This window comes from Pagrus major, chromosome 12 (assembly GCF_040436345.1).
Source record: "Pagrus major chromosome 12, Pma_NU_1.0".
Taxonomy (NCBI): Eukaryota; Metazoa; Chordata; class Actinopteri; order Spariformes; family Sparidae; genus Pagrus; species Pagrus major.
Window position 1 is genome coordinate 4086001 of NC_133226.1, and position 26574 is coordinate 4112574.

The window sequence follows — 26574 nt, forward strand, 5'->3', positions numbered from 1 at the left end:
ACACACTCACAGTAGTCTTTGTAATCTGTTTTTCTATATCAGTGTTTTGTCCACCTCAGTCTGCTGTACAGTGTTGCAGCCACAGAGCGTACTAGTTACAACCATGATGTCACCTATTGGTTTGTGGACTACTGTTTTGAAGCCTTGGTTTTGGCATTATGGATGTCGCCATCTTATTTTTTGTATTTAGTGCTTTACTAAAGCTCTCTAGAAAGTGGTTTTGATAATCTGGCTGAGTTGCTGGCCTCTTTACAACTGTCTTATTGTGTGACAGCTCCTGTCTCTTGCCCCATTGAACAATATCATAACTGATACAAACGGTGGCTAAAAACACAAAAACAACACCCAAGTCATAATACATTGGAGTCATCCTTTAATGGATTACACAAGGTCTTGGTCTTTGAATGCCTCGGGAACACTTTGTGCTAAAAACATCTGTAAGGTCGACAAGAAATCAGTTTTCATGCAAAAACACACAAACCGCACTGGTAACAAAAATGAGGGAGTGTAGCTTAAACTGTGGACTTATCACATTCTGAACACACATTACTGGAATGCAGCAAGAGGAAGTCAGTAATTAAACACAAAGGTTTATGGCAACTTCCTCCCATGAATCATCTGTGTTATGGAAACTTTCCCAACAGGATTGCATAAGTGTTTAATATAGTCACAGATCAAACACACTAAGTGTACTAAATGCACACATGTGACAGTAGATGGATGTTTTTGCAAGTGTGTGTGTGTGTGTGTGTGTGTGTGTGTGTGTGTGTGTGTGTGTGTGTGTGTGTGTGTCCTATTGTTTAGTCCATTAGCTCAGCAGTTCAAGGTAGGTGACAGGGACTTTGCCTTTTTCGTTCCCCCGTTCTCCGACCAACCAATCAGGGTCCATTCCTGGTACAGTGTATACGGTAATGAGCTGGAGAAACAAAACAGTAAAGAAGGCCATTTACAGACAGTTTTCACAAATAATGTTTGTACCAAAATTAAGTTATAAAGGGGCACTATGTAGTGCTAACATAGTGCTATGTAATTTTAACATGTACAATATTAATGAGGTAATTACGGAGCCCCTAAAGGGACATGGGGAAAGAAAAAAAAAAGTTAACTTTTCTTGTGAGCACGAGAAACTTTCTCGTGTGTACGATCAGACTGACTGCTTCACGTGCCCAAATTATGCGCGACAATCAGTGGTATCCCTCAGCCTGGGATATCGTTTGAAAATGGAAGTTTGATAGGTGAACACTATTTATTCATTGAAGTGTAGTTACGGTGAACTCGGCCTGCATCATGATTAGGACTCACAATGAGTATATGGAGTGTAACGATTCTGTGAGAGCTGTCACTGACTTTATTTACAGGCTTTCATAAATCATACAATCCATATTCGCAGGTGGTGGGGATGATCTAGATGAGTTGACTGGAGAAAGCAGAGTGTGTGTGTGGAGACTGCGCTGTCTCCAGTGCGCGGTGTGCACCTGACAGCACAGTCGTGTCCACTGCAGCGATGAAAACAAACATTCAGTCATGAAAACAAAGATTGTTTGATTATTTAGTTTGTTTAGGCAGAAAAAAAATCAGCCAATAAAGATCTTTTTCCTCTCATTAACATTTCTTAATGAACTATAGAGTGCTCCTTTAAAATAAAGAATAAACAAATAAAAAATAAAAAATACTCCATACCAGAAAGTACACAATGCTTTCTAAATGAAATCGAAACAGTTGTGTTATGTGTGTTGACACATTGTGTCATCTCCCTTCTGCTTTGTGTGTGTTTTGGAATTTTCCTGACCTCATGGTTTGGTCTGCCTCCTTCCCCTCTCCCTCCTTATCTGCCTACACTTCCTCTGAGCACCATCTGTACAGTCATCGCTAAGGTGAGATCCCATCAGGCCAACACGTAGAGTGGGATGCTTCCTGACCAACGTGTGCAGTACTACTCCATGACAGGTTGAAACAGACTTTGATGTGTAAAACTGGTGGAGTTCCCCAATACAGGTGTTTCACATGACTCAAGCTCCTCTTAATAATTTATTGTTTATTGTTTTATTCACTTTTCGTTGGCCAACTTCCTCCCTCACTCTCTGGCTTCCTCCTGGAAGTTAAAGCAACAGGTGGCCCACTGAAACTCATTGGTACCTTGAGGAAACCGTATTTCTCTGGTTTGAACATGGTTGTAAAACATTTGGGATGATGCAAGTACACAACTCAACATAAAGAACAAAGGTCGAGTTGTTTTTAGCTATTTTAATGCAGAAAACTTGCTTATTAAACCTTTAGAATGCATCTTTTCTCCCATCTCTGACACTGAAGTTGCTGTGGGGGGTGGGGGGGGGGTGGGGGGTGGGGGTTACTTCAGGGCCGCAATGGACAATATAAAGTGATTACAGCTACCAATAATCCTTTCAACATACACATAGGCATTGGAGTATTGTTTGAAGACAGATTGGGATAATATGAATCTATCCTTTAGTGAGTGCATGCTGGGAAAGACTCCATTCATACTGTAGAGAAAGCTGATGTGAAAATGAAAGTTGAATTTTGTGGTTTGTTTTTATTTTAAGCCTCAAGGCAATGACAAGCAGAAATGTTCACAGTGTATCCTGTATACTGAAGGTTTTTTTATATCCAATTTACATGTTCCAGTCACACAGCTAAAATACATATTGATTCCCGTTTATGATTAAAAGGTCAAATGATGTTCCTTGTTTAACGGATATGAGTGTGTGGGATGACTCAGAATCTCCTATTGTACCTCATCGGCCAACAGGGAGAGCTCGCTGGCATCATGGGCATCATAGTCATACAGGACCTTGGCCTTTCTAGTGCCTGTGACGGGAAGCTGAGTCTGCTCCATAGCCAGGGTGCTGGGCCTTTGGCTGGACGAGGAAACTGTGGCTCCAGGAGATGGAGGTCCAGACAGGAAAGCAGAGGAAACGGGGTTGGGGCAGACAGCAGCAGAGGAGATGGGGGCGCTGACAGCATTAGCACATCTGTGTGAACATTGACAAATGAAGGATATGAGTGGTTGAGGCTTTTAGAGATTTCCTGCAAGAAGAAGAAAGAGTGATCACATCTAGACATGTGTACTGATGCTTTGGTGCAGATGCTCCATGTCAAGATTTTCTGTCCTGATTTGGACACAGTCTTCGAGTCAGAACAGTTCCATGCATGGGTACAGATTTGGAAGCTTGACTATGTCGTGTCTTAACACACAATTCCTCCCCCAAGACAAGAGATCAAGTGAGACAAGAGATCAGTATGTCAGCCTACACTTCCAGGTATTTACATCTAGATCTGTTTCACAACTTAGAAGAAAGCATCATTTGTTATGGATCACCACATTTTTAGGTGAGCAAAAGTATATAAGGATCATGAGCAGAACTGCTGTTGTTCATTCCATATAGTTGTACTGGCTATGAATGTCTACTCTCAGTTTCAGCTTTGAGTTTTGCCTTTGCAGACTGCATTTATAGTTAAAAAGGTGTAACCAACATGAAGACCAGAGAGCTGTCTGTGGGAGAAAAGCAAGCAATTTTGAAGCTGAGAGAAGATGGAAAATCAATCAGAGCCATTGCCCAAACATTGGCCATAGCCAGTACAACCATTCCCATGTCCTGAAGAAGAAAGAAACCACTGGTGTACTCGGCAACAGATGTCGAACCGGTAGACCAAGGAAAACATCAACAGTTCTGCTCATGATCCCAAACACACAATCTGTGAAACAAGGTGGAGGTAATGTCATGGCCTGGGCTTGCGTGGCTTCTTCTGGGACGGGCTCATTAATCTTCATTGATGCTGTAACACATGATGGCAGCAGCAAAATAAACTTAGAAGTCTAGAAACATTTTGTCTGCTGATTTAAAGAGAGAAAGAACCAAACTGATCGGGAGATCCTTCATCATGAAGCAAGACAACGACCCAAAACACACTGCCAAAACAAACAAGGAGCTCATCAGGGGAAAGAAGTGGAAGGTTTTAGACTGGCCAAGTCTGGAAGTGAAAGCTGACATACTGATCTCGTCTCATATTCAAGTTTTGCTGTCAAACCCAAATGTTTTCAGTGTACAGCCAAAATAAAGGAACTGGCCTCGCTGTTCCAATAGTTTTGGAGGGGACTGTATTTATAATTGTCTGGACTTGAATTGCTGTCTTTGTATTTTACCACTTTATCTATTAGGTTATATTTGTATTTTTTGTCTTCTCTTGCAATAAACTCAGATGACTTTATTCTATTTTTTTTCGTATGGAAAACATAAGGCATGTCAATTCTTTCTTGAGCAACTCTGAATTATATATACCTCTGGATCATCATGAGGAGGACTTGAGATGAAAGGAACACACATATATACTGCATACACACAGACACACACACACGTGGTGCCACAATGATAAGAACGTTTTCCAAACATTTACTTATCCAAGATACAATTCAGAGAGGGCAATCTTCAGATTCACTCCTCCTTTGTTTAGGCGTAAGTCCTGTTCGGGTGGACTCTGAGAATGTGTCAGCATCAGTGACCTGCTCTGCATGCAGACACTCATAAAGTAAGAGCTTTTTTATTTCACTCCATTCTGGCCTCAGAAAGCACCTAGGGTTGTACATAAGTGGCCTGAACCTCATTTCCCAACAACCATCAAACTGAAGGAGTGCTTTCTATGAAGTGCTCTTCATATTTTACCCACAGTAAACATTTACACCTGCACAGCTGCTCAGAGCCACTGGTGATAAAAAAGGCTAGTAGATTGATTGAATATTCAAATAATGTATGAGATTTAAATAACTAACTATTGGTTCAATATTAAAGGGGAACTCTTGTATTTTAAAACATGAGCCCTGTTTTTATAATACATATTTTAGTGTGTAAATGACTAAATGGTACATTTTTGGAATAGGTCCAGTAGATCGCCTCAGCAGGCAGCTGTGACACAGGCTTTTTAGATGATCAAATTAAAAATGAAATAGCTTGTCTTTTATCTGTTTGTGCTGTCACAGTGTCATATTAAAAACTTCCTTGAGAAACTGGAAATGGTCCAAGGAAGAAAACAAAAGGCTGTTTAAACTCAGTTTAAGTTTAAACTCAGTGAAGGTAGTGTTATGTAACACTGATGCTGGATCAAACAGCACTTTAACTCGCAGGGAGGAGCAGTGGTCAAACTACTATGATAAGTAAGAACGTGTTATGATCATCTTGAATTTAAGGCTTTTGTGTTTTGGGAAATGGCGCCCTTGTATTTTTTCTCAGCAGTCTGTGGGTTCATCAGACACAGCAAGGAACCCTTTGGCTTATCTCAGAATACACTTGTGTTTGTGTAAGCATGGAATGGCGTAAGCTCATTGCGCACTTCCAGCTGCATGAGTAGTAGGAGAAAGTGTGTGCCAAAGCAAACACTTGCAAGTCTGAACTCACAGTTCACTACAGTGCTGTGATAAACTCTGAGCTCATCATGTGAGGAAACCCTACACCACACGGCACCACGCTGACAAATACCATCTTAAAATGTAAATAAACAGAAGTCAGTTTCAAACGTTATTGAACCTTACACAAAGTCCCATTGTACTTTGATCTGAGTGAATGATCAAAGTACCTCTTTAATGAGATACAGATGAAGCTGCCAGCAGCAGTCAGCCCTCACCTGTTGAGCTCCCTCTGAAGGTCCTGCATGTAGTGATGACACTGGGCATAGTATGTGGCCTGAGCCTCCGCAAAATCATGCAAACAACGGAGGTGGTTGAGCTGAGGGGAGAAAGGAAAGAAAAAAAACTGAGTATGAAAGGAATCTTTAGCAATACACGGCTTTTTTTTTATTACAGTTGTTACTGTTTATTCTTGAAATACCAATGTGCTTAATGGTGGTGTGTGATTCATTACAGTCGGTCTGTGAGAACCAGGGAAGTTACTGCTTGGGGGAGCCACCAAATTATTGTTTGATCATTTATCCAAAGTTTAGATTTTTTTCAAAAGTTTTATTGTCTGAATACACACATTAACATGAATCCAACATATTATTAGTAAAGATAAATTAATAAAAAAAGGAACAGAAGATCAATATCTAGACTCTAGTATTTCGCATAAATGTAAATGTGTGTTTTATTATAAACAGGGACACGGTAGAAGGAAACTACACTATCACCAGGATCCAGTCTAGATAATATACGGTTGATAGGAACTACTTCTACTTCCGCCTGTCATAGTCGTGTGAGAACTATGGCTCTGTAAATCTGTAGGGTGCCACTGATGGAGAGTATTGATTGATGACGGCTCGTGTGTGGAGCTTTTAGATCTCTGAACAGTGACAACACTGTATGTAATGTGTGTAAGGGCTATAACACCATAAACCTTGTTAATCATCTGAGATTTAATCACAGTGGAGAATATGATGAGGCGGTCTGAAGATGAGGGGAATGTCTTTTGACACTGGCAGGCATTATTCAGGTACAGAGAGAAAGAGAGGAGCTGTCACTGATTGTGGGAACTTGATTCCCATCTGTCTAGGCTTCAGTTGGTTTATGTTCAAATAGGAAATTTTCACAAAATTCAGTTTTATCAGGTTTTGTCAGAAGTGTCGGTATCTTAATTGTAATGATGATTCAATCCTGATTTTACTTGGATCAACATGAGAGGACGAGTATTCGTCAGCTGTGATTAATAAGTTCCCATGCAGAGTGGCTCCACTGGTTTACTGGAAACTGCACAGAGTAATAAAATAGTCTGGAAGGATTTTACTGAGGTCATGAGTGCAGTGTTCCACCAATATTGACCAGAAATGTTTTAATCAACTGGATTTGTAAAATTGTATTACCATATTGTAACACTATATATCTCTCTATATACATTAATATAGAAATATATTTTCTTATAGCAGTTTCTTTAGTTAGATTTAGACCTGCTGGTTGGTTACAGTTTCAAGAATTCTGAATACCGACTCCTTTATTTGCTTGTATTAGTTAGTTAATATCTAGCCTAATACAGGAAATGGAATTTTTCAGAAGCTGAGAACAGCAGATATTGTGAGATGACAAAAGCTTGTTTTCTTGCGATGACGTCTCAAAACACTAAAGGGTCAATTTCTCATGATTACAAGATAAATGATCACAAATAAATGACTTCATATGGTTCATAGGAGTGAACCTTTACATACCCACCCCGCAGAGCAGGATGGGTTGGGGAGTTTCAAAGAAAACTTCTGAATTTCATATAAGGGTGTTTGCATTAAAGCGAATGACTACACAGAACAGGTGTGACAGTAGTATTGTTACGTGGTTCTTGCTTCTATACAGACTTCTCGAGTGAGGATAAGAGTGTTCATTATGCCGTGCATTTAAAGCTGTGACCGATTTAATGGTAGTGTAAGCAGTTGGAAATGTTTTAATCATCTACAGTCAGGCCAGAATGATCTGAGTGGTCAACTTAAAGCGAAATGGGACCTTTGCCTGCTGGCATGGCACTGCTGATCTAATCAACATTATATGTTATGAGAGGAAACAACCCTTTGTTTGTCTTTAATAATGGATTAATGATCTCTTTATCACGAGAAACTTGTTTTCTCAACACAACAAGATAAGAAGCCTGCTATGTAGAGATGACGTATTAAACTGTGATATCCACCAGAATTTTAAAAAGTAACTGCACCTTTTCTTGGCCTCCACAAGTTGGAACTGGAATGTTTTGGTTTCTATATTTTTGTAGCATGTTATTCTCCTCAGGTGCTATAAGCCCCATCAAAATGTTATCATGTTTCTGCACAAAACCTGTGGTTCTTCTGCCTTGCGTGATGACTAACAGGGTAAGCTAATGAACTACTGTTGCTGACTCTAGCAAGCCTGGAACATTGCTGGAGTTGCAATAGCTCTCCACACTTGGTTCTGTTTCCTCTGTCCTGTATTCTCCACCTGGTATTTTGTTCTAAGGATGGTACACTGTATCATTCAACAGACAGTTAATGCTAGTTAATTGGTGCTGGTCGCTAATGGACTATAAATTCACAAAATGGGTTCAAAAGATGTAACCGTAGGATTGAGTCCTGTCATGTGACTGTTTACAAGCTATTTATCTTGTGGTCAGGTTATACTCAGGGCAAAAGGAGGTTACTAAAGTGGATGATGCAGCTCCCATAGCGTCGTCCATTTTCAACTCTTCATCATTCTGTTCCCTCAAAATGACTCATGTTGCCCATTTCCTCTAGATCGCTACACTAGACAGGATGCTCTGGTGACTCTGACTAACAGTTACACGCACAGCTGGCTCAGACCAGGCACACGATTTACACTCACATGTGTGCTGCTGATGCCTTCCAGCAGCAGTCTGGTGACCTCCGCTTGTCGGTCAAACTCGGTCTGTGCGACGCGAAGCTCATGCTCTGCCTGGTGGAAATGAAAGGATAAGAAGGAAGTTTAGAAAGGGCTTTTACAAACAACGGTAATGCTTTTTCATTAAGTATAGATACAAACACAGATAAGCACACACACACTGTCCGGCAGTGAAGGTACTTACTTTGTCCACTTCCTCACTCAGCAGCTGAGAGAAGCAGCATGAGAACAGAAATAAGCAGTCATGAACCATTCTGAGCATGTTGACAGTATAAAGATTTATAAATTCTGTCTGAGCTTTAATTCATCCAACCCAAAAATTATGAGGGGAATTATAAAAAAATTCAATTCAAGAAAATTCTGGATTTTCTTTATTTAATTTAATTTTTTATGTTTTTATGACATTTTCTGCCATGAAACGAAGCAGCTTCTTGACAAGGTCAGGGTCAACCTGAGCTTAACACCTGATCAGAGGCCACTTGATGGCACAACTTAAAGTACTGGCTTAGCTGCAACACAGTGCATAGATGTCTTTGACATAACTTCAAAATCTTTGGATGTTTTAAACTTAAATTCTTACATATTGTGCCTGTAAGTTAATACAAAGCTGAAAAGCAATATTTAGTTTGAAACACCTGTAAACACACCCACCCATGGTGCACTTAAACACCCTAGAGTACACCTCTACATCACTGCACAAAGTTAGTTTAGTTTAGTTTATTAAGATCCCCATTAGCTTTTGCAAGGCAGCAGCTATTCTCCCTGGGGTTAAACCACTGATGGAGCCATTCGTGTTCCTCATGTGTTCCTCATGTATTCCTCGGGTGTTACTCATGAGTTACTCAGTTTCTTTGTAGTTGGGCTGTTACTGAGACACTTCTGTTCATCATAACTGTATAATTATTATTTGTTGATGTGTCTTCGTCTGTCTTGTTTATTTTGAATGAATGTGTGCTTGACACCCGAGGTAAGCAATGCATTGAATGTTTAAACAGGGGTGAATATTTTAGCCGAGTAATTTCGTTGAAACTGTGTTATTGTGACTTTGAAGAGTGAAGAATATTTTCCTGTAAACAGAACCTGATGTGATTGATTTTGAGTTTACCAGAAACACTTCAGCGACATGCAGACTGTGTCTCACAGATGCTGCTGTTGATAACCAGCCTGAACTGAAGCTGACCTTTACTCTCCAGTCTGCAGATGCTGAAGCCTGATGAATCCTTATTATATTGCGCCCCCCTGTGTTCGACATGTGTTATTATGAGAAAGCAACTTTCCTGTTGGACTTAACATACTTTAGAAGGATATTAGAGTATGCTTTAAATTACATATGGAAAATAAAATAAACACTTAACTTATTCACTTTATCTTAACAATTTTTGAGTCACACTGCCTGAATAACAAAGAGCTAATGATACAGTCTGTCCTCATCACCCATTTCTCTTTATGCATCACTTGAAAATCTACATTCACCTGTCCTTTTCAGGCCTCATTAATATTAAATATGTCCCCCAACTAACAACAACAAAACACCAATGAGGCCCTATCAGATAGGAATAAGGGATGTATAAAAAGTCTCTACCACAAAACACACGCTGAATCACTGGACACTGACGGTTCCAACAGGTCTACCACCATACATAAACAGAGGAGGTTCTAATCCTATTTTACTGTGGCTGACAGATGTTCACATGCACAACCTTCCTCTGCTGTGACAAACTGGGATCATCCTCCACATCCCAGCTCTCCCAGCCGCTCTGCAGCTGGTTCAGTTACAGAGCCAACACAAAGAAACACATAACAATGTTTTAACTCCACCGAGCTGTCGCTGTCGCAGAAAACATATTTCACTGCAGTTCTATTCCTGATTCTGACTGGACATCTACATTTATTTTGGTAACACTTCATTTTACAGTTTCACAATTTCCATGGTAAGAAATTAACACATTCATCATTACCCTAGAATACATTCTAAAATTACATAACATGATTCAAAAATATCCTGCTATTTTACAATAAGCAGATAAAAAATAGCTGCTGATTTCCAGGAAACTAGATGGAATTGATCAGGTCATGATCAGCAGAAGTTAAACAGAAGTTGGAAGTTTCCTGGAAATCAGCAGCTATTTTTTATCTGCTTATTGTAAAATAGCAGAATATTTTTCAAACATTTTTTTTTACACAATTGTTCGACATAATTGATAAGTACTGACTTACCCAATAAGAAACTTTAAGTACATGAACAGGTTAATACTCCTGAAGTTTTACCCAAGCTAGATTTTGACTTTGAGTTTTCTCTATTTCTGCTGAGGCTACAAGTCACAGAAGAAGAAAATCACATTTGTATGACTAATCCTTTCCATGTTTTTATTTTTAATTAAAGATAATACAGTTAAATTAAGTTTAATTAAAGCTAATACAGTATATTTAACAGGTTATCGATACTGCAGTAGATTGAAGGGACAGTGTAGGGACAGAATGCTCTACAATATGTTTCTGTCTGTAATAAAAGTAGTAGTAATTGTGACCATCAAAAGTGCAACTAGACTATGACTATTAAAACACACACTGTACATTGTTCCAGTGGTTTTTCTGAGTGCTGTCCTCAGCTGAAATGTACAATCAGCATGAATCAGCATTATTCTGCAGTGTTCCCATGACAACATCCCCTGTCACATGTGTGGACAGAGCTTATGAGGTAACTGACTGTTAAGTTTCTGTTTGACATAGCGATCGTGTCCGACTGCACGTCTACTGTTGTGTTTTAAACCTCAGCAGATCCAACCCACAGCTAGCAACAGGTGCCTTTTCCTGTGTTGCCTCTGATGAAATGTTGTTGCTAACTGTTAAATGCTTTGCTTTTGCTACATGTCTATGAACAGTTTGGTACATTAGGGCCACCATACCTCTCACATACTATATATCTAACGTATCATGATTTGTTCCAATGACCACTGCAACTAGAAAACTCAGTTTAGTCTTTTCAGAGACTTGTCATAGTTTCAGATGGTACAGGTGTGGAGCTATTGTGGTTCATTCATAATAGACAGCATTTCTTATTGTTTGTTCGTCAAATGTTAAGTGTGAACAATCAGTGGATTCAAACGACAGGAACAAAATTCAGACATGCACAAACAAGCTTGTGTATCATCTGCAAGCATCATTCTGTTATCACAGTCTGACAAGCTTATAAGAGGATAAGTTAAAGGTTTTCTCCCTCTTCTCTTATAGCCTAACTTTTATCAGACTGGGAAAAAATAACTGAGCCTATGGCCATTCTGTATGGAAGCCCAGAAGGGGCGTAGTTGCAATATTTTTTTTTAAAATGCCGTTATCTTGAGATCACAAGTTAATTATTACATTATCTCGAGATTTATCGCCATTACGTGTTAATTTATCTTGTTTTCTTGAGAAAACGAGCTTTGTTAATTCAAGATAACGGGATAAACGGGATTATCACGAGAAACAAAAGGTTAATCCCTATTTTTATTTATATCCTATGTTTATTAGGTCAGAAGTGCCATACAAGCATATCTATGGTGGGTGGTGAGCATCTTTCTGCTGATGATGTTTCATTTCTTTTTTCAAACGTTTCATGGTCTAGCTAGCACTGTATGTTGATTAGCATGTTAGCCTAGCTCTTGCTCAGTTACATATGTGCCCTGCATGTGTGCCATTTGTCGGACTTGGGACTCTTACCGCTGATGCACTGGCAGAAAGAACATAATTTCGAGGCCTTGTCTCCTGAAAATCAGGTGCAGCCTACAAACAAGAGCAGGGAGGAGGAAACACATGTTGGCACAGTCATGCAGTTACAATCATTAAGCAGAACAACACAAAATGTCAGCCAAAAGCAGAACAGCATAAAGAAAACGGATCAAAAGCAACAAAAATGCAGGTCGCTTAGAACAAAGCAGAAGGTACTGTAGGTAGTTGTTAGAGGTGGAATCCAAAGTAATCCATTACAACCTTTACTGACCTCTCTCACAAAGAGCTCAGAGGGGTGCTGACACTCTGTAAGACACATGCACCCATCACTGTGCATTATTTATTGACTGCTTTTAAAGCATTAGACAGATGGAGTCAAATTACATTCTGATGCTGATGGATTCACTGCTTCTGTTGCCTCGGTATGTTACCATTAAAAAGAGCTTTTATGAGCTTGTTTATGGTTTTCCTCAGCTCCACTGGATAGTAAAGGTTTAATTATCAGGGTTACTATAATATCTGTACTCCCATAAACAATTAGCACCTCTGTAGTTCAAGTTGCTTATTAAAACAATGACTTATAAACAGTTGATGCTACATGAAGAGGCCTAGTGTACACGGGGGCCTAGAGGGGGTAAATTATGTCCTTGATGTTCATTCTTTAAAGGCGCATTATGGAGTTTTGGAGACATTTTAATATTTACAATATTAATGAGGTAATAATGCAAACTTTTTCCATAAGTGAATAAACAAGCTGCTCTCGGAGGAAAATAAGGTCCCAGAACACTGTTTAAAGCTAGAAAGGTGGCAGGGGCCGCCACATATAAACAAAGTAAAACAGTATAAATTGTGTTGTCTTTTAAGGTCAGTTTGTTTATTCAGTCATGAAAACAAAGAGAGTTTGATTATTTAGTTTGTTTAGACAGAAAAAAATCAGCCAATGAAGATCTTTCTCTGCTCATCAACATTTCTTCACCTAAACTACAGAGTGCTCCTTTAACATCACTGCTCAGTGGTTCACTCAGGCCGTCACCACCCTGCTGTGAGAAGGTTTCCTCCTGCTGTTTCTGAACACCCAACCCTGAACTACCTGGTTGTGTGGTGTCATAAATCTTGCTCAATTAAACCAGGTCAGCATGATAACAGATACTACATAGCTAATCTGAACAGGTTCAGGTGTGTCACCAGACTGACAATTGGCCATTTAGCTTAATGGGAAAATTGAGTGATCATTCTTAGATACATTTTGCATGTGTCCAGTGTGGATTTAAAAATGGTTTCTGTACAGGGAGAAAGTGAACCACACTGATCGACTGATAAATGCCGATTATGAGATCACGTTAACTGCGACGCTTCTACGCTCTTATTCCATCACCGCAGCTCGAACTATCACGGAGGTGTCTTTGCCCAGTTCACACATGCTCTGCTGCCCTGACATTTTCCGGACGTCAACCGTAGAAGTTGTGTGTGTGTCCTAGAGATGTACAATATGAATTTTTTCCAGCTGATACCGATAACCATTAATTACTTGCTTCTTGTGGCCAATGCTGATAAGATAACAGAACATTTCAATTGTTTTTGCATTTTAAAAAGAAGTTCCTCACCTGTCGTTTATGCACAGCTGAGGGCAGAGATGGATGATTTAATACTCCATAGCTCTAATAAGATCTGTTGGGTTAGTTAATCTCAGACCTTTTCCATCCTCTTGTCGAACATGAATTGCAAATGAATACCGTGTTGTCAACCTCTGGAACTGTCAGAAACATCCACACTGACCACATGTTTGGCTCTCTAGTCTACACTAGGTGGCTCCAAATAAACGCTAAAAAACATTTCAAATTCCTGATATATACTCTATGGTGAATCCCTAGTGAACACAAATGTCTGTGTCATTTGGTCCTGACTTCACCCTCCCAGGTCGCTGATATCCGTCTGTGTAATGTCTGACTGAGCCCATGTGTGAACAGAGTTGCTCATTGTCAAGGGGATTCACAGTGAGTGAGTGGGCATGATGACACTGCAGAGTGGAGCTGCTTCATACTCTTCTCCTCGCCTGTGTAAAGCTTCTCACCCTCTCCTGGATAATGTGAATAAGTCCAAATATATGTAGTATTGATATCAACACTCATCGTTACTGACGAGTCTCCTCCTCCTCCTGCATGCTATGCTTCTAGTAGGTGAGAACACATATGACAGAGAATCTCCTGTTGTGTGCTGCATGTGTAAAAGGCTTAACTCCAGACAATGTCTACACCTCATTTGTGAAAACAGTTCATATTCAAACATTTTTAACTCAACAACTCGGTATCTGCAGAGAGCCTTAAAAGCTCTGACAACTGATTCCATCATGTTCCTCTGAGTGATAAATGATTTCCGCTGACAGATTTCTGTATGTCTTGTTTTCTTTGAACTACTCTGACTGGTTTAAAGTGCTCAGTTGGAATAAGATTAATCATTATCATGATTAAGGAACACTTAAATCAGAAACTGATGACAGCTGGTGGGTTGTCTGACCCCCAGTCGGTTCGTCATCTCAGATCACACCCACACGTCTTGATGAGTGTCCAACTCTGTCTCTGATGTTTCTTTAACCCCGCTGCTTCTTATTTCTGCCACCAATATTTCATGTCATAAAGATTTTCTAAGGATTTGATCCAAGTTTTCAGGAGCTTTGAGCTGCCTGTCGACTTCAGTAGGAAAAAAAAACCCTGGTAATGAGCTCATTACAGTCAGACAGACTGCTCTTTGACAGTCTGTACTTTTCCTCTCTGCTTTGGCAGTAGATCGGACTGACGTTTCTTCTTCTGTGGATAATCCATACTGATTCTTGACTACTGAAATATATAAAATGCTCTATAGTCTTAACCTTTTGATGTGATCATGCTTTGACAGCTCTCTATCCTGGCTGTGTAATTATTTTGTATCAACTTAATGTTGTTGATCATTACATCATGTAGCTGCAGTGACCTCACCTCCCCGCAGACATCACTGTTTCATCTCATATCATATTAGGCGCTCCGCTCATGCTTCTCATCATGATGCTTGTAATTAACAACTCTGGCTCTTTGACCAAAACATGCAAAACTGGAAAATCCAGAGACAACAAAGCCAGTTAATGAATAGGCTGATGACAGCGGTTATCCAGGACCACCAGTGTTCACTCAAAGAGAGCCAGACTAAGCTGACCTTGCCTCATGATAAAGGCCCCTGGTCTCAATCATGTTAAACATTTGTGACTTACTGATAATGTCATCATGAGCATCATAATGCTTTAGACAGTGCATCACTAAGTCAGCGTAAGGCATTAAGAAGCTTATCTTACTGAGGTGGAGATACATGCAACAGGCACTGCAGGCAGAATCACTGATAATATGGCAGCCAGTCGCGCATCTGAAAAGCTTTTTGGAAATTTGAAGGGGTCATTTGTTCAGTGCAGACAAGCCATCTGAAGAAGCAACCAGCCTGATGCAAAACACGGACAAAATGACTGCTGAAGGTATTCTAAGGAAAGCCAGCCCTCATGAGCTGACATGAATATGTGTGTGTTAGCTGCTTAGTCAAAGCTGTGTGCTACTCTCTATTCCACCCAACATGTGATATTGCTTTACTATAGATTTATAATGTGTGGATGAGGCAGGGGACAGCTGGCACACGATGCAACACACACTAACTGCATTGATTACTTAACACAAAAATCAAAGTGCCTCTCACTGCATTCGTCTTTTGTCAACTTTAAAGCTGTATTCATCCATTTTTGGCCACTATGGGGCAGAAAAACATACAGCCAACCTCACATACCTGGCTTTTAAAGGTGGGATGACTAACCTGTAAGCAAACAACTGTCTGTGTCCATATCCAGCAGATACAGAGCAATATTACCGTTCCATCATCTTTGTGTTTCAGGCCTCTGGATGGGGGGATTATTGCAGGTTTAATAACAGGAACACAGAATAATTGGATGTTCCAAAATCAAAATGGCCTTAATTTTTACATGTATGTTGAAGAAACTGGCATCAACTTCAGAAACTGATTCAACTTGTACCAGAGAATCTTGGGAAACATGAACGTTGTCTATACGACTGCTGTTAAAGCTGAAGTAAACATGTTATATTAAACATTGATTGAATGGATACATGTAATGTGAACGCAGTCATGTGTTTTAGTATCTTTCAGCTTGTTGCTTTGGGTTTACTGCCCACAACTTTTTTCCATCCTCATTTCTAGCAGCAGCTGTCATTAGCTAAAATGCTCTGACACACCCACTGTCCTCTGCCAGCTCAGCACCACACTGCAGACAGACACAGTTAGTGACTGGTGGGTGAACATGGGGAAGTTTTTAGCAGCTAAAGAGTCAGACATTTTTCTCAGGAGTTGGTGGAGACCAAAATAGAGCTAAAAGAGGAGTGACTTACATCTTTCATTACATCTATGAAATGTTGCTCCGTATCTGCTGGATATGATATGTAACTGTTTGCAGCAACTTTTAAAGTTCTGTTGTGTTCACAGATTTGGCCTCTGCCTCATAGTGACCAATGGAAATTCATTAACACTGCCTTAAGAGGTGATACATTTAAACATTAAAAGCAAGTCTTATAGCGCCACCATAGCTAGCTATTCAGTGTTATCACCGTTGCCTGAAAAGCAGAGGAGATTCCCAACCTCTCTGCACAGTTCAGTCTCTGTCAGTCTGATAGTTACTGTGATTCAAATACTGTAACAGATTACAGGAGGAGGAAGAAGAAAAAGTACAACAGCACCAGCGAGAACAACAGTGACAATGTGACATTTCATCTCACCGCTGCTTTGGCCTCTGCCTGCTTGGCTTTCTTCAGGCGAGCTTTGCAGATGTCAAGATCCAGCCGCCGATTTTCCAGCAGTCGCCTCTCTTTCTGCAGAGGACAGGAGGGATCCAATCAGAAAACTGGAATCTGCTGCAGGGAACAAACCTTGCAGCACAGCTAACACAACGAGGCAACTAGCTCTATAAGAAGACATTTTAATAGAAAAACAGCACATAACCAGTTTTAGTGTCAATGAGTGTCCTGGCAACATACATATACTCACTTGGGTGGTTTAAATACAAACACAATGTCTTACAGCACCCAGGGCTGATAGTAGTGAGTAGTCAGTCTTACTGATATAGTCCTCCAGTCTCCTTCCAAGAAGTTACGCAGAGGAGTGAGGAAAGTGGTGGCTGAGGTGTGGAGGAGCTCACGCTCAGCAGATCCCAGTCTCTTCTGATACTCTCCCACTGTGATCAGGGTACTGCCTAGAAGTGGTAAGATACATGCACACTTTAATTACACACTATGTCAAGACTGATGATAATGTTATCTATCCGTTTAAGTTATTCTGCACAAGACATTGGAAAAAAAACAACACAAAGGGTGCTATGATTGAAGAGAGAAGCAAGGTTCACTCCTGACTGCTAATGCTACCAGCACAGTGCACACTGGACAACTGGAAGCACGCTATAGAAGCACTTAAACTTCATGCTGTGAATATATTTCATATTGATGTTATTCTGAAAGCTGTGCAGAGCAGAGGACACAGCTGATGGCATATCATCATCTCAAATGAGACTGAAAACAAGTGACAGAAAACAGGCAAAGACTGTGTGTAAGTGTAAGTACAGCCAAACATTTGGTGACAAAGCAGACAACATGCTCAACAGCTGCAACAATATCAGTTTGAGTCAGCACTCCACTGACCGTATGGCGTCCCTGGACCAAACTCATTGGCAGCTTCCAGCATGTACTGGCCCAGCAGCTCTGCGTTGGTCCCCCTGGAGGGAAGCTTCTTATCCAGCTTGTCATAGATGAACTCCTCTATTCGCGCACCTGGATAACGGGTGATACAGAGACGGTTGTGAAACTGAACACAAATGGTGAAAAACTTTGTTTGAGTCAGAGCTTCAGAAGCCTTCATCAAAAATGTTGTTTAAAAATGTCAGCTGTAAGAACTTTTGTATGTGTATGAACATGAAACAGGGATTGACTTAACTGTGATGTTTTGGAAAATGTAAAGCTTGTGCTGACAATATACACAGACAAATTAAAAGTTCATAAAATCACTTTGGTTAACACCAGCTAGGAGCTCTGAGCCCTGTTCATGTAAAAACAACCACACTGGCTCTGATGAAGCTTTGTAACATTAATGACCTGGGGAGAGTCTCCTCCACATGTCCTGACACATGTCGCTCTAAGCTGCAGAAATGTTAACGACTGTATTTCTGTGCGCTGCCGTGTGTTTGCCTCACTTTGACTGCCATACATCTGAAATAGACTGACTTCTGAACTGTGATCTACAAAACGAGTGGGGAGACACGGTCAACACAGGTTTTCTATTCTTCATGAAGAACTGACGGTGAGGTGTTAAGTTTCTGTCAGCAGTATGCTGGCTAACGTTAGCCTCAAGGCCTACAATGGTAACTGTTGCGTGGCAGCAACGATAGCTGCTCCGGGATGCTTCTCTCATTGGTTGTTAACCGATTTAGTCATCCAGATTATAAATCATAAATACACAATGTCAGAATATTATCAGGGCAGTCAGCGTAGGGGAGGGTGAGGCTAGGGGAAATGCACTGGTTACAATCTGTAACCTCATTGCTATATGCTGCTAAATCCTACACACTGCACCTTTAATGAGTATAAACTATTTTTGTATATAAAAAAAAAGAAGATGACTTTGTTGTGATGGAATTACAGCTATGGAAAAAAACATTATCCTGAATTGACCTTGTGAGTCATAACAGTACAGGTCATTAGCCCTCCATGTTTCTAGTCACCTGATGTAAAAGTGTGTGCTGCTGGTGCTCATCATACAATGAGAACACCAGCTTTCATTTGAGAATTTACCCATGAAGGCAGCATCGGTCCCCTACAATCAAACAAGTGCCTTCAGGTGTCGTTCTGCATGGAAGCTCATTAGTAATTCAACACCTGTTTGTGTGTACAGTCAGTGTGCAGCAGACTCTCTGCTCTCAGTACGCATTCACTCTTGTTCCAGTTTAACTTGTGCTACAACACAATCATCTGCTCACACTGTACAGTCAATAAAAAAGGTTGAGCCGTACTATAGATCTGTATATGGTACACTGGATATCATCTGTACACATTAATGCTGACGAGGCTCTTCACAGACTTCACACAGACTTTATGAACATAGCGCTCGGGGAAATTACTTACCAGTGTGGTCAACTGTAGCATGGAGGGTTAAAAAATACACAGATCAAGGGTTAGACATTACTGCCGAGAGTCTGCTGTTCTATCCATTCTAGGTCTATTATAGATTACAGCTGAATCTCTCAGTATTATACTCAAAGTTGCTCGGTGATAAATTGAGTGGCTTAGCTAAAACAAAAACCACAGTTAAACAGTGAGATGTTTAAGGCAGCACAAGTTCATTTAAGCTGCTGTACAAGTGTCAAGAGTCCAAGAGAAAATTGATTTTCTTTCTTTTACAGCCAATTTAAATTAAATTAACTATATTTACAATTCTATGTTCAGTAACACCTTACAGTGAGAGTACATTCATTAACATTAGTTAATGCGGTAACTGACTTACAGTTATGTAACAGTTAAAAAATGTGTCTTTTTACTAAAGTTGTTTGTGGATCAACCATATACTAATATTTGTTAATTAACACTTTCATGAATGTGAACAAGTGATATTTGTTAACAGTTTCTTGATGCTTTTTATTGCATCAATTAACTGGTAATTAACGCTAATCACTAAATCGACTTATTTAAATAGCATCTTTATAAACTTTTCAATAATGTATAAATGAATACCTCAGTTAACATGAACACTACAGTATTATAAATCATCACTATCCATCCATCCATCATCTGTAACCACTTATCCTGATACAGGGTCGTGGGGGGGCCGGAACTGAGCCCAGCTGACACTGGGAGAGCGGAGTGGACAAGTCGCCAGTTCATCACAGAGCTGACATATACGAACAAATAACCAATCACGCTCACATTCACACCTTAGGGCAATTTAGAGTGACCGATTAACCTCACTCGCATGTCTTTGTACTGTGGGAGGAAGCCGGAGTACCCGGACAGAACCCACGCAGACACAGGAGAACATGCAGACTCTGCACAGACAGGCCCTGCCCCAGCCAGGTCTGGAACCCAGGACCTTCTTGCTTTGAGGCAACAGCGCTAACCATTATTATTAGATATATTAATTAACATTAGTTCATGCTTATTACTGCATTAACTAATGTTAATTAGTGTACACTTATTGTATGGTGTCTTTCCTCTTCTCTTACTCGGGTTGGGCTGCAGGAGCACCTCTGTTTGTCTTAAGATCTTTTCAGTCCAGTTCTTGGTTCCATCAGCCCGAGTGATCAGGTTCTCCAAGTGAGCATCCAGCTCCGTCTTCTCAGCCTGGCCCAGCTTCTCCTCTGTGAACTGGGAGACACAGTGTTCATCACACTACAGTCACAGCTCAAAGAATAAAGAGATTGTAACTGTGGTGGAATGTATACGTGTTTGGTGGCGGGTATACGTCTGTGGTATTGATGTTGTTCTTGTTAAGTTGTTTGTGTAATTCTTGTGGCTGTACGGCATGTGAAAATAATTATCCTGGAAAGGACAATAAAATCTATCTATCTATCTATCTATCTATCTATCTATCTATGCATAGTCCTGTGCTGACGTGTTGGGAACACATAACAATGTGCATTTTCAATGGGTGCTACATTCATCTGTTGAAATATAGATTATATGGACTTTTGAACACAATACTAGAGTTACCCTTTAAGCATAATTCAGTTTGGAAGCTCTGTTTAGAAGTGCCTTAAATGGACTTGTCAAATATTAGCAGTTTAATCATCACGTATCATTACCAATAACTACAACACATTTAATACCTAACGTGTAAATACATGATGGTAAAAGTAATGGACCACGTCTGTTTATGCAATAAATATTAAAACAGGCCTGTTTTCAGGCTAGCCCGATAAAGGACTGTTTATTCTGACCGACTGTGAGGTCCAATCTGAACTGTGCAATTTAATCTTGCTGCAAACTTTGTGTTTTATAACTGAGGCCAAAAACAGCATCTGTGGTTTGAGGCAGGGCTGTCTGTTCTATTTTGTTCACTTGTTGCCAGGTCTGACTGACAGAAAGCAGCAGCCAGCTGGACTTTCAACACACAGATGGATGAGGAATACATAGTCACTGTCATTTAACAGCAGGCAAAAAAAGAAAAACATGGCTTACAACAGCTTTGTGGGTAACATCAAATCACATGTCACATCTCCTCAGTTCTTAAAAAAAGCTTCACTGTTAGCATGCTAACTTCAGTGATATCTCTGTAACACAGTACACAGACATCAACATCAAAACTCTTATTTCGTCACATTCTGTTGATAATTTAGTTAACTTCTAGATGTTTAAAAACAAAATTATCACACATTGTGCCTTTAAATATGCCATGTTCAGATTCATTGGAAAAGTATAACCATCAAAACGCTGATTTCATTCAGGCAGGTGATCATACAGTTGTTTGGAAAAGCACAACATCATGTGAAGTGATGGGTGTGGTACAGGTTACAGGTGCGACTGAGCACACCCAACAGAGATGTTTCGGTGTACGGACACCCTGGAGTACACTTCTACATCACTGCAGCATGGGGAGAAATTAGAGAGAGATTTTCTGCTGCCTTTTTAAAGGCAACAGGGTAGGTAACAAATACAAAAGATGATGGGAGGGGGTCAATAGAGGCCCACAGGTCTATGTCACCCCCAAGCCCCCAACAGGTTTATCTGACTCTTTTCAATCTACAATTGTACACAGCAGGGCTGGCTCTCGGCATAGGCCATATAGGTGCTAGAGCGCCACATGCCTAAAACGCCACATGCTGGAGGGGCGCCGCGATGCTATGTTAGCTGCTAAGGATGTTTATGAATCATGTGAATGTCAAGCCTGTTAACTAATAATAATCTGCTGACCGATATGGACAAATAATTACCCATATTGTTGGGCATGTGTAACTATTCAATTGTAGTGCAACCTCTTATTTTTACTAATGCATAATCACAAGTAGGTAATAATGTGTTCTGTAGGGCAGCAAAACGCCCAGAGCCGGCCCTGGTGCAGAGGAATATAAAATGTTTAAGATGATAAATATCAGTGGTTGCCCATGTGTTATTGAGTGTATCCCACGAGCTGTCAGCTGTTGTTTTTGTCCCTCTGTTATGTCTAGTCTACTTCCTCTCCAGTCAGTTGGTTCAACCTCCAGAAAAGCAATGATAACTTGTTGCATTCATGCATCCATTCAATGAAACATTGCAGAATGTGGCCAGAACTGAAGCTACAGTAGCGAATACAGCTGTTAGTGAACACAACTCAATGAGTCTTATGGTTGTATTGGACATAAACTAACTGAAAATGTTTTTGCTTCTCATAACAATAAAACAGCAGTAGCTTCCCTGCCTGTCAGCGGTTGGCCCCGCCCCTTTTACAGATTTATTTCAGTTCCGACATAAAGGTGTGTTTCAGACCGGGCCACTGCAGTGACACCCCTCAGGTATATAATACACTGCAGTATAGTATAGTAGGCGTACTGCACTTATTTAATAGACGCTGTCAGATATGTACCGTCTGTCAGTGGTAATGGCAATGTGTCACTTAGCCCTTGCAAGATTCCCTTGTAAAATTGTATATTTCAAAGCTTTCTTGACAATCAGCACAAAACCCTGACAGATATAACATAGCTTAAGATCGTTAACTAGTCGATAGGAACTTTAGATAAATTCGGCATAAAAATAATCCACCAAGAGAATTTAATGTAAGAGGAAACATTCGGATTTCTACCCGACCGCCCTCACGTATTTTGAAAGGAAATGCCGGGCAATGAACCAAAGGAGTGCCAATGCAAGAAAAATGATAATTCATTCAAATGATCAAGTGCTTATTAATGCAGCCGAGTTTCTTAATGAATCCTACTGATTCGCAAATCGACGTAGATTTAGCTCTTGTCGTCATATACATTTCGGAATAGAAGAGGAATCGTTAAATTGTTACTTTTTTGAAAGGGGACTGGTAACGAGTTTTTTTTCCCCCGATAGTACTGGAAGCTACTAGTGCACGTAGTGTCGAGAAAGAGCCTCTGCCGCCTGTTCACCCTGTTGATGACTTGATGGCAGCAGGAGGGAGTCTGCTGCTGTCACATGGGTGATACACTCGATCACAGCCATCAATAATGGATCGAGGCTTGGTAAACCTTTATCGGCTTACACTCGGCTACGTGCATCAAAAACACGACAAAACACACCCGCTTTCCTCTTTACAGTAACTTCAACCTCCATAATGTGCTGTAAGAGTGCTGTATAGATCCAGCTCCATGGCCCACAGCCATCCTCCAGCCCTGCAGGACGCAGTTACAGTGTGACGGTAAATCAATCCACGTATTACTGAAGGCTGCTCGCCTTACTGCACGATGTCCAGCAAATGATGAGCGGCTCACCTGCACCGCCCGGGTGAAGAAGACCCCAGCATCAGAAGCCAGTTTTTTCACGTTGAAATCCATGGTGCCGCTGTGAGCTGAGCATACAGGCAGGGCTTGTTTGTTTCCCTGCAGAGGGAATCCTCCGATCAGCTGAGATGATGTAGCAGCAGCGCTGAGGCGTTAATCCGCTTCATGGACAATCGGAAATCTGCTCCCCGCCCTGCGTTTAAAGAGACCACAGCACCGGGCTGCAAGTCACGACTCCCCCCCTACACCCTGCAGCGTGTGCTGTTCCTCCACCCCGGAGTCTGGTCACACATTCAGATTTACAATGATGAAAAGTGTGCACAGAGAGAGCTGTGGATTATCCACAGTGTGCTAGGATATTAAAATACATCGTGTTTATTTAATCCATTCACCTCCACTGTCAGGCAATCTCAGTCCAAACCTGAACTAATGAAACCAGCTGTCTGCATTGCTAAAGGAAAGAGAGGCAATGGCACCGATGTATTCTGCTAATAGATAACCCAACACATGCATGGTGAGAGTCTTTGTGTAATTTGGGCGAACTGAACCTTTAATATGGGAGCCTTTTAAAGGCAAATTGTTTAGATTAATGAATGTGCATATGATAAATATGTATATAAACATTTATTCAGATGTAACTAAGTACACTTACTCAAGTGCTGTTAATAGTTAAGGTACTTACACATCCCTCGAGTATTTCCATTTTATGCAATTTTTTCTTCTCCACATATTAGAGGCAGATATTACAGAAGCACTGAGGGACAAGTGAGACCTTTTTTTTTCTGGTGCTCCATTTTCTAAGTTTTAAAAAATGTGCGTAACAGAGTGAAAAATAAATAAATAAATAAAACCTTTACAGAAGAGCAATAGAAAGCATCCTGACTGGAACCATCACAAACTGGCATGGTTCATCATGGCCCAGGACAGGAAGGCTCTACAGCGGCTGATTAAAACCACCAGAACATCACTGGTACCATCTACAGAGCATCAGTGACATCAGTGAAGTGAGATGTCTGCACAGAGCCCAAAGATACTAAAAGACAAGACCCACCCAGCCACAGTCTGTTCACCCTGCTGCCATCTGACAACAGATACAGAAGTATCTGCTGCTGTACCTCCAGACTACAGAGCATGTGTTCTATAACCCTGCTGTTGTAAAATGACTATTACATTTAACTTTGAAGCTTGAACCTTCAATCCATTCCTCTACAGTGATAACCACGTATCTACAAATGTGTTTATGATTAACTGATGGATGATGTGTTGAGAAAATTATCCTCCTTAAGCCAAATAAACTCTTTCAAAACCCTCTTGGATTAGCTGGAGAATGCATCATCACATGAACAGCAGCCACGCTGCAAATGATGAATGTAGAAGGAGTATTTGTGTGGTGTGAGTACTTCTGAATACTTTTTCCACCCATGCATTTACTAAAGTTGTGGAATTGTTTGAAATTTGAGCATGGAAGTTCATTCTTGGCCTACAGTAACACGTATCTGAGCTTCAGTCACATTTCAGTCTTCATTCAGCCAAAAAATGTTGTTCTTAAAATAAGGTTAAAAAATCTACTTCGTTCTTGAATTTTGATACTGAAAGAAGAAAGAATGTAATCGAGAAATTGACTTGATTATAACATATTCATGAAACCGGTTGAATTAATTTCATCATATATCAAGGTACAAATGAAATGAACGTTTGTAAACTCCTTCATGTTACACAAATTACAGAACATATATACAAATATACATAAATACTTTTAAATCTGCGTCAGGGTGAATGTAAGCAGCAGCAACAAGATGATGATGATAACGTGGTCGACATCTTCATATCAAAAGTTCAACACTAGTTAAACACTGTCCACTGTCAACTTTGGATGTGTGTGAGCACCAAGCATCAATGATGTAAACACAGAGTCCACCTCTCCTCGTCCAGCTGTAGTCCTGCGCTCTGTCGGCTCACAACACGATCCGCCCATCGAGTGCGACAGCTTGATCTGGGAGGTTGTGGTGAAGCAGGTCTCTGTGGCCACCACAGTCTCTGATTTCATGTTGTTGTGCAGCCTTAGCCCCATTCTCATCATCCGGGAAGATTCTTTCATTTGTTTTAAGAAAATCAAAAAAGCTGAAAGTTACTTGAAAGATACAGATTTACAGTGTGTGCAGCAAGTTAAGCCTTAAGTAGCATAGCTGGAAAATACACCGATCAGGCATAACATTATGACCACCTGCCTAATATTGTGAAGGTTCCCCTTGTGCAGCCAAAACAGCTCTGACCTGTCAAGACATGGATTTAAGACCTCTGAGGGTGTCCTGTGTTGTCTGGCACCAGGGTGTTTTATAGTGGATCCTCTGGGTCCTGTATGTTGGGGGATGGGGCCTCCATGGATCAGACCTGCTCCAGCACGTCTTACAGATGCTCGATCAGATTGAGATGATCAATGTTATTCACATCACCTGTCAGTGGTTTTAATGTTGTGGCTGATCGGTGTAAATGTAGTGTAGTAAAAAGTACATCTCCCTCTGAAATGAGAGTACATGTATTAAGGTACTTTTCACCACTGATTGTGGCCAATATTAACTTTAAGTTTGAGAGGTATAACACATAAAATACAGGCCAAATTTGACTTCAACTGTATCAGATCTCAATTGTTATCCTGCTCTCACAAGGAAAATGGGCGCAGAGGGGACACTACTACAGGTGGTTTTCTGCTGGTCCTGTGTTTGTTGTGCGCGAGTGCTCGTGTAGAGTTGGAACAGTCTGAGGCAGCACCCAGGGGAAACATGATTTATCAAGGTTCATCACTAACAGTGCATGTAAACGTCAGAGGGACGTGTCCTGCCCTGTGCTTAGTAAAAATGTCCCACTTGTGAGTTCCAGGCTCACCACTGGGTGATTATTCCGATAATTAATTACTTCATTAATCACATTTTAATTACCTTTAGTAAAGAGAAAAAACAACACAAGATTCCATTTTTAAACCACTCCATCTTTATTGCTTATTCATATCTTTACACTAATGGCCTGGTACTATTTAAGTCAGGAAAAACTCCATAATGTTTGGATC

General features: G+C 40.5%; 1 protein-coding gene across 2 annotated transcripts; it reads right to left on the minus strand.

The window, feature by feature from the left end:
• Nucleotides 1–350: 350 nt before the first annotated feature.
• sh3glb2b (SH3-domain GRB2-like endophilin B2b) lies at nucleotides 351–23664 on the minus strand. Of its 2 annotated transcripts, XM_073478731.1 has the most exons (11): nucleotides 23502–23664; nucleotides 20298–20439; nucleotides 17728–17856; nucleotides 17152–17285; nucleotides 16813–16905; nucleotides 12008–12070; nucleotides 8493–8516; nucleotides 8273–8362; nucleotides 5635–5735; nucleotides 2753–2990; nucleotides 351–916 (listed from the first exon to the last, which is right to left on the minus strand). In XM_073478731.1, exons 1-11 carry the CDS (start codon nucleotides 23562–23564, stop codon nucleotides 809–811), a joined length of 1185 nt encoding a protein of 394 aa, XP_073334832.1. In that variant the 5' UTR covers nucleotides 23565–23664; the 3' UTR covers nucleotides 351–808. The 2 variants fall into 2 exon arrangements, with proteins under 2 accessions (XP_073334832.1, XP_073334833.1); XM_073478732.1 differs by lacking the exon at nucleotides 8493–8516.
• Nucleotides 23665–26574: the final 2910 nt, after the last annotated feature.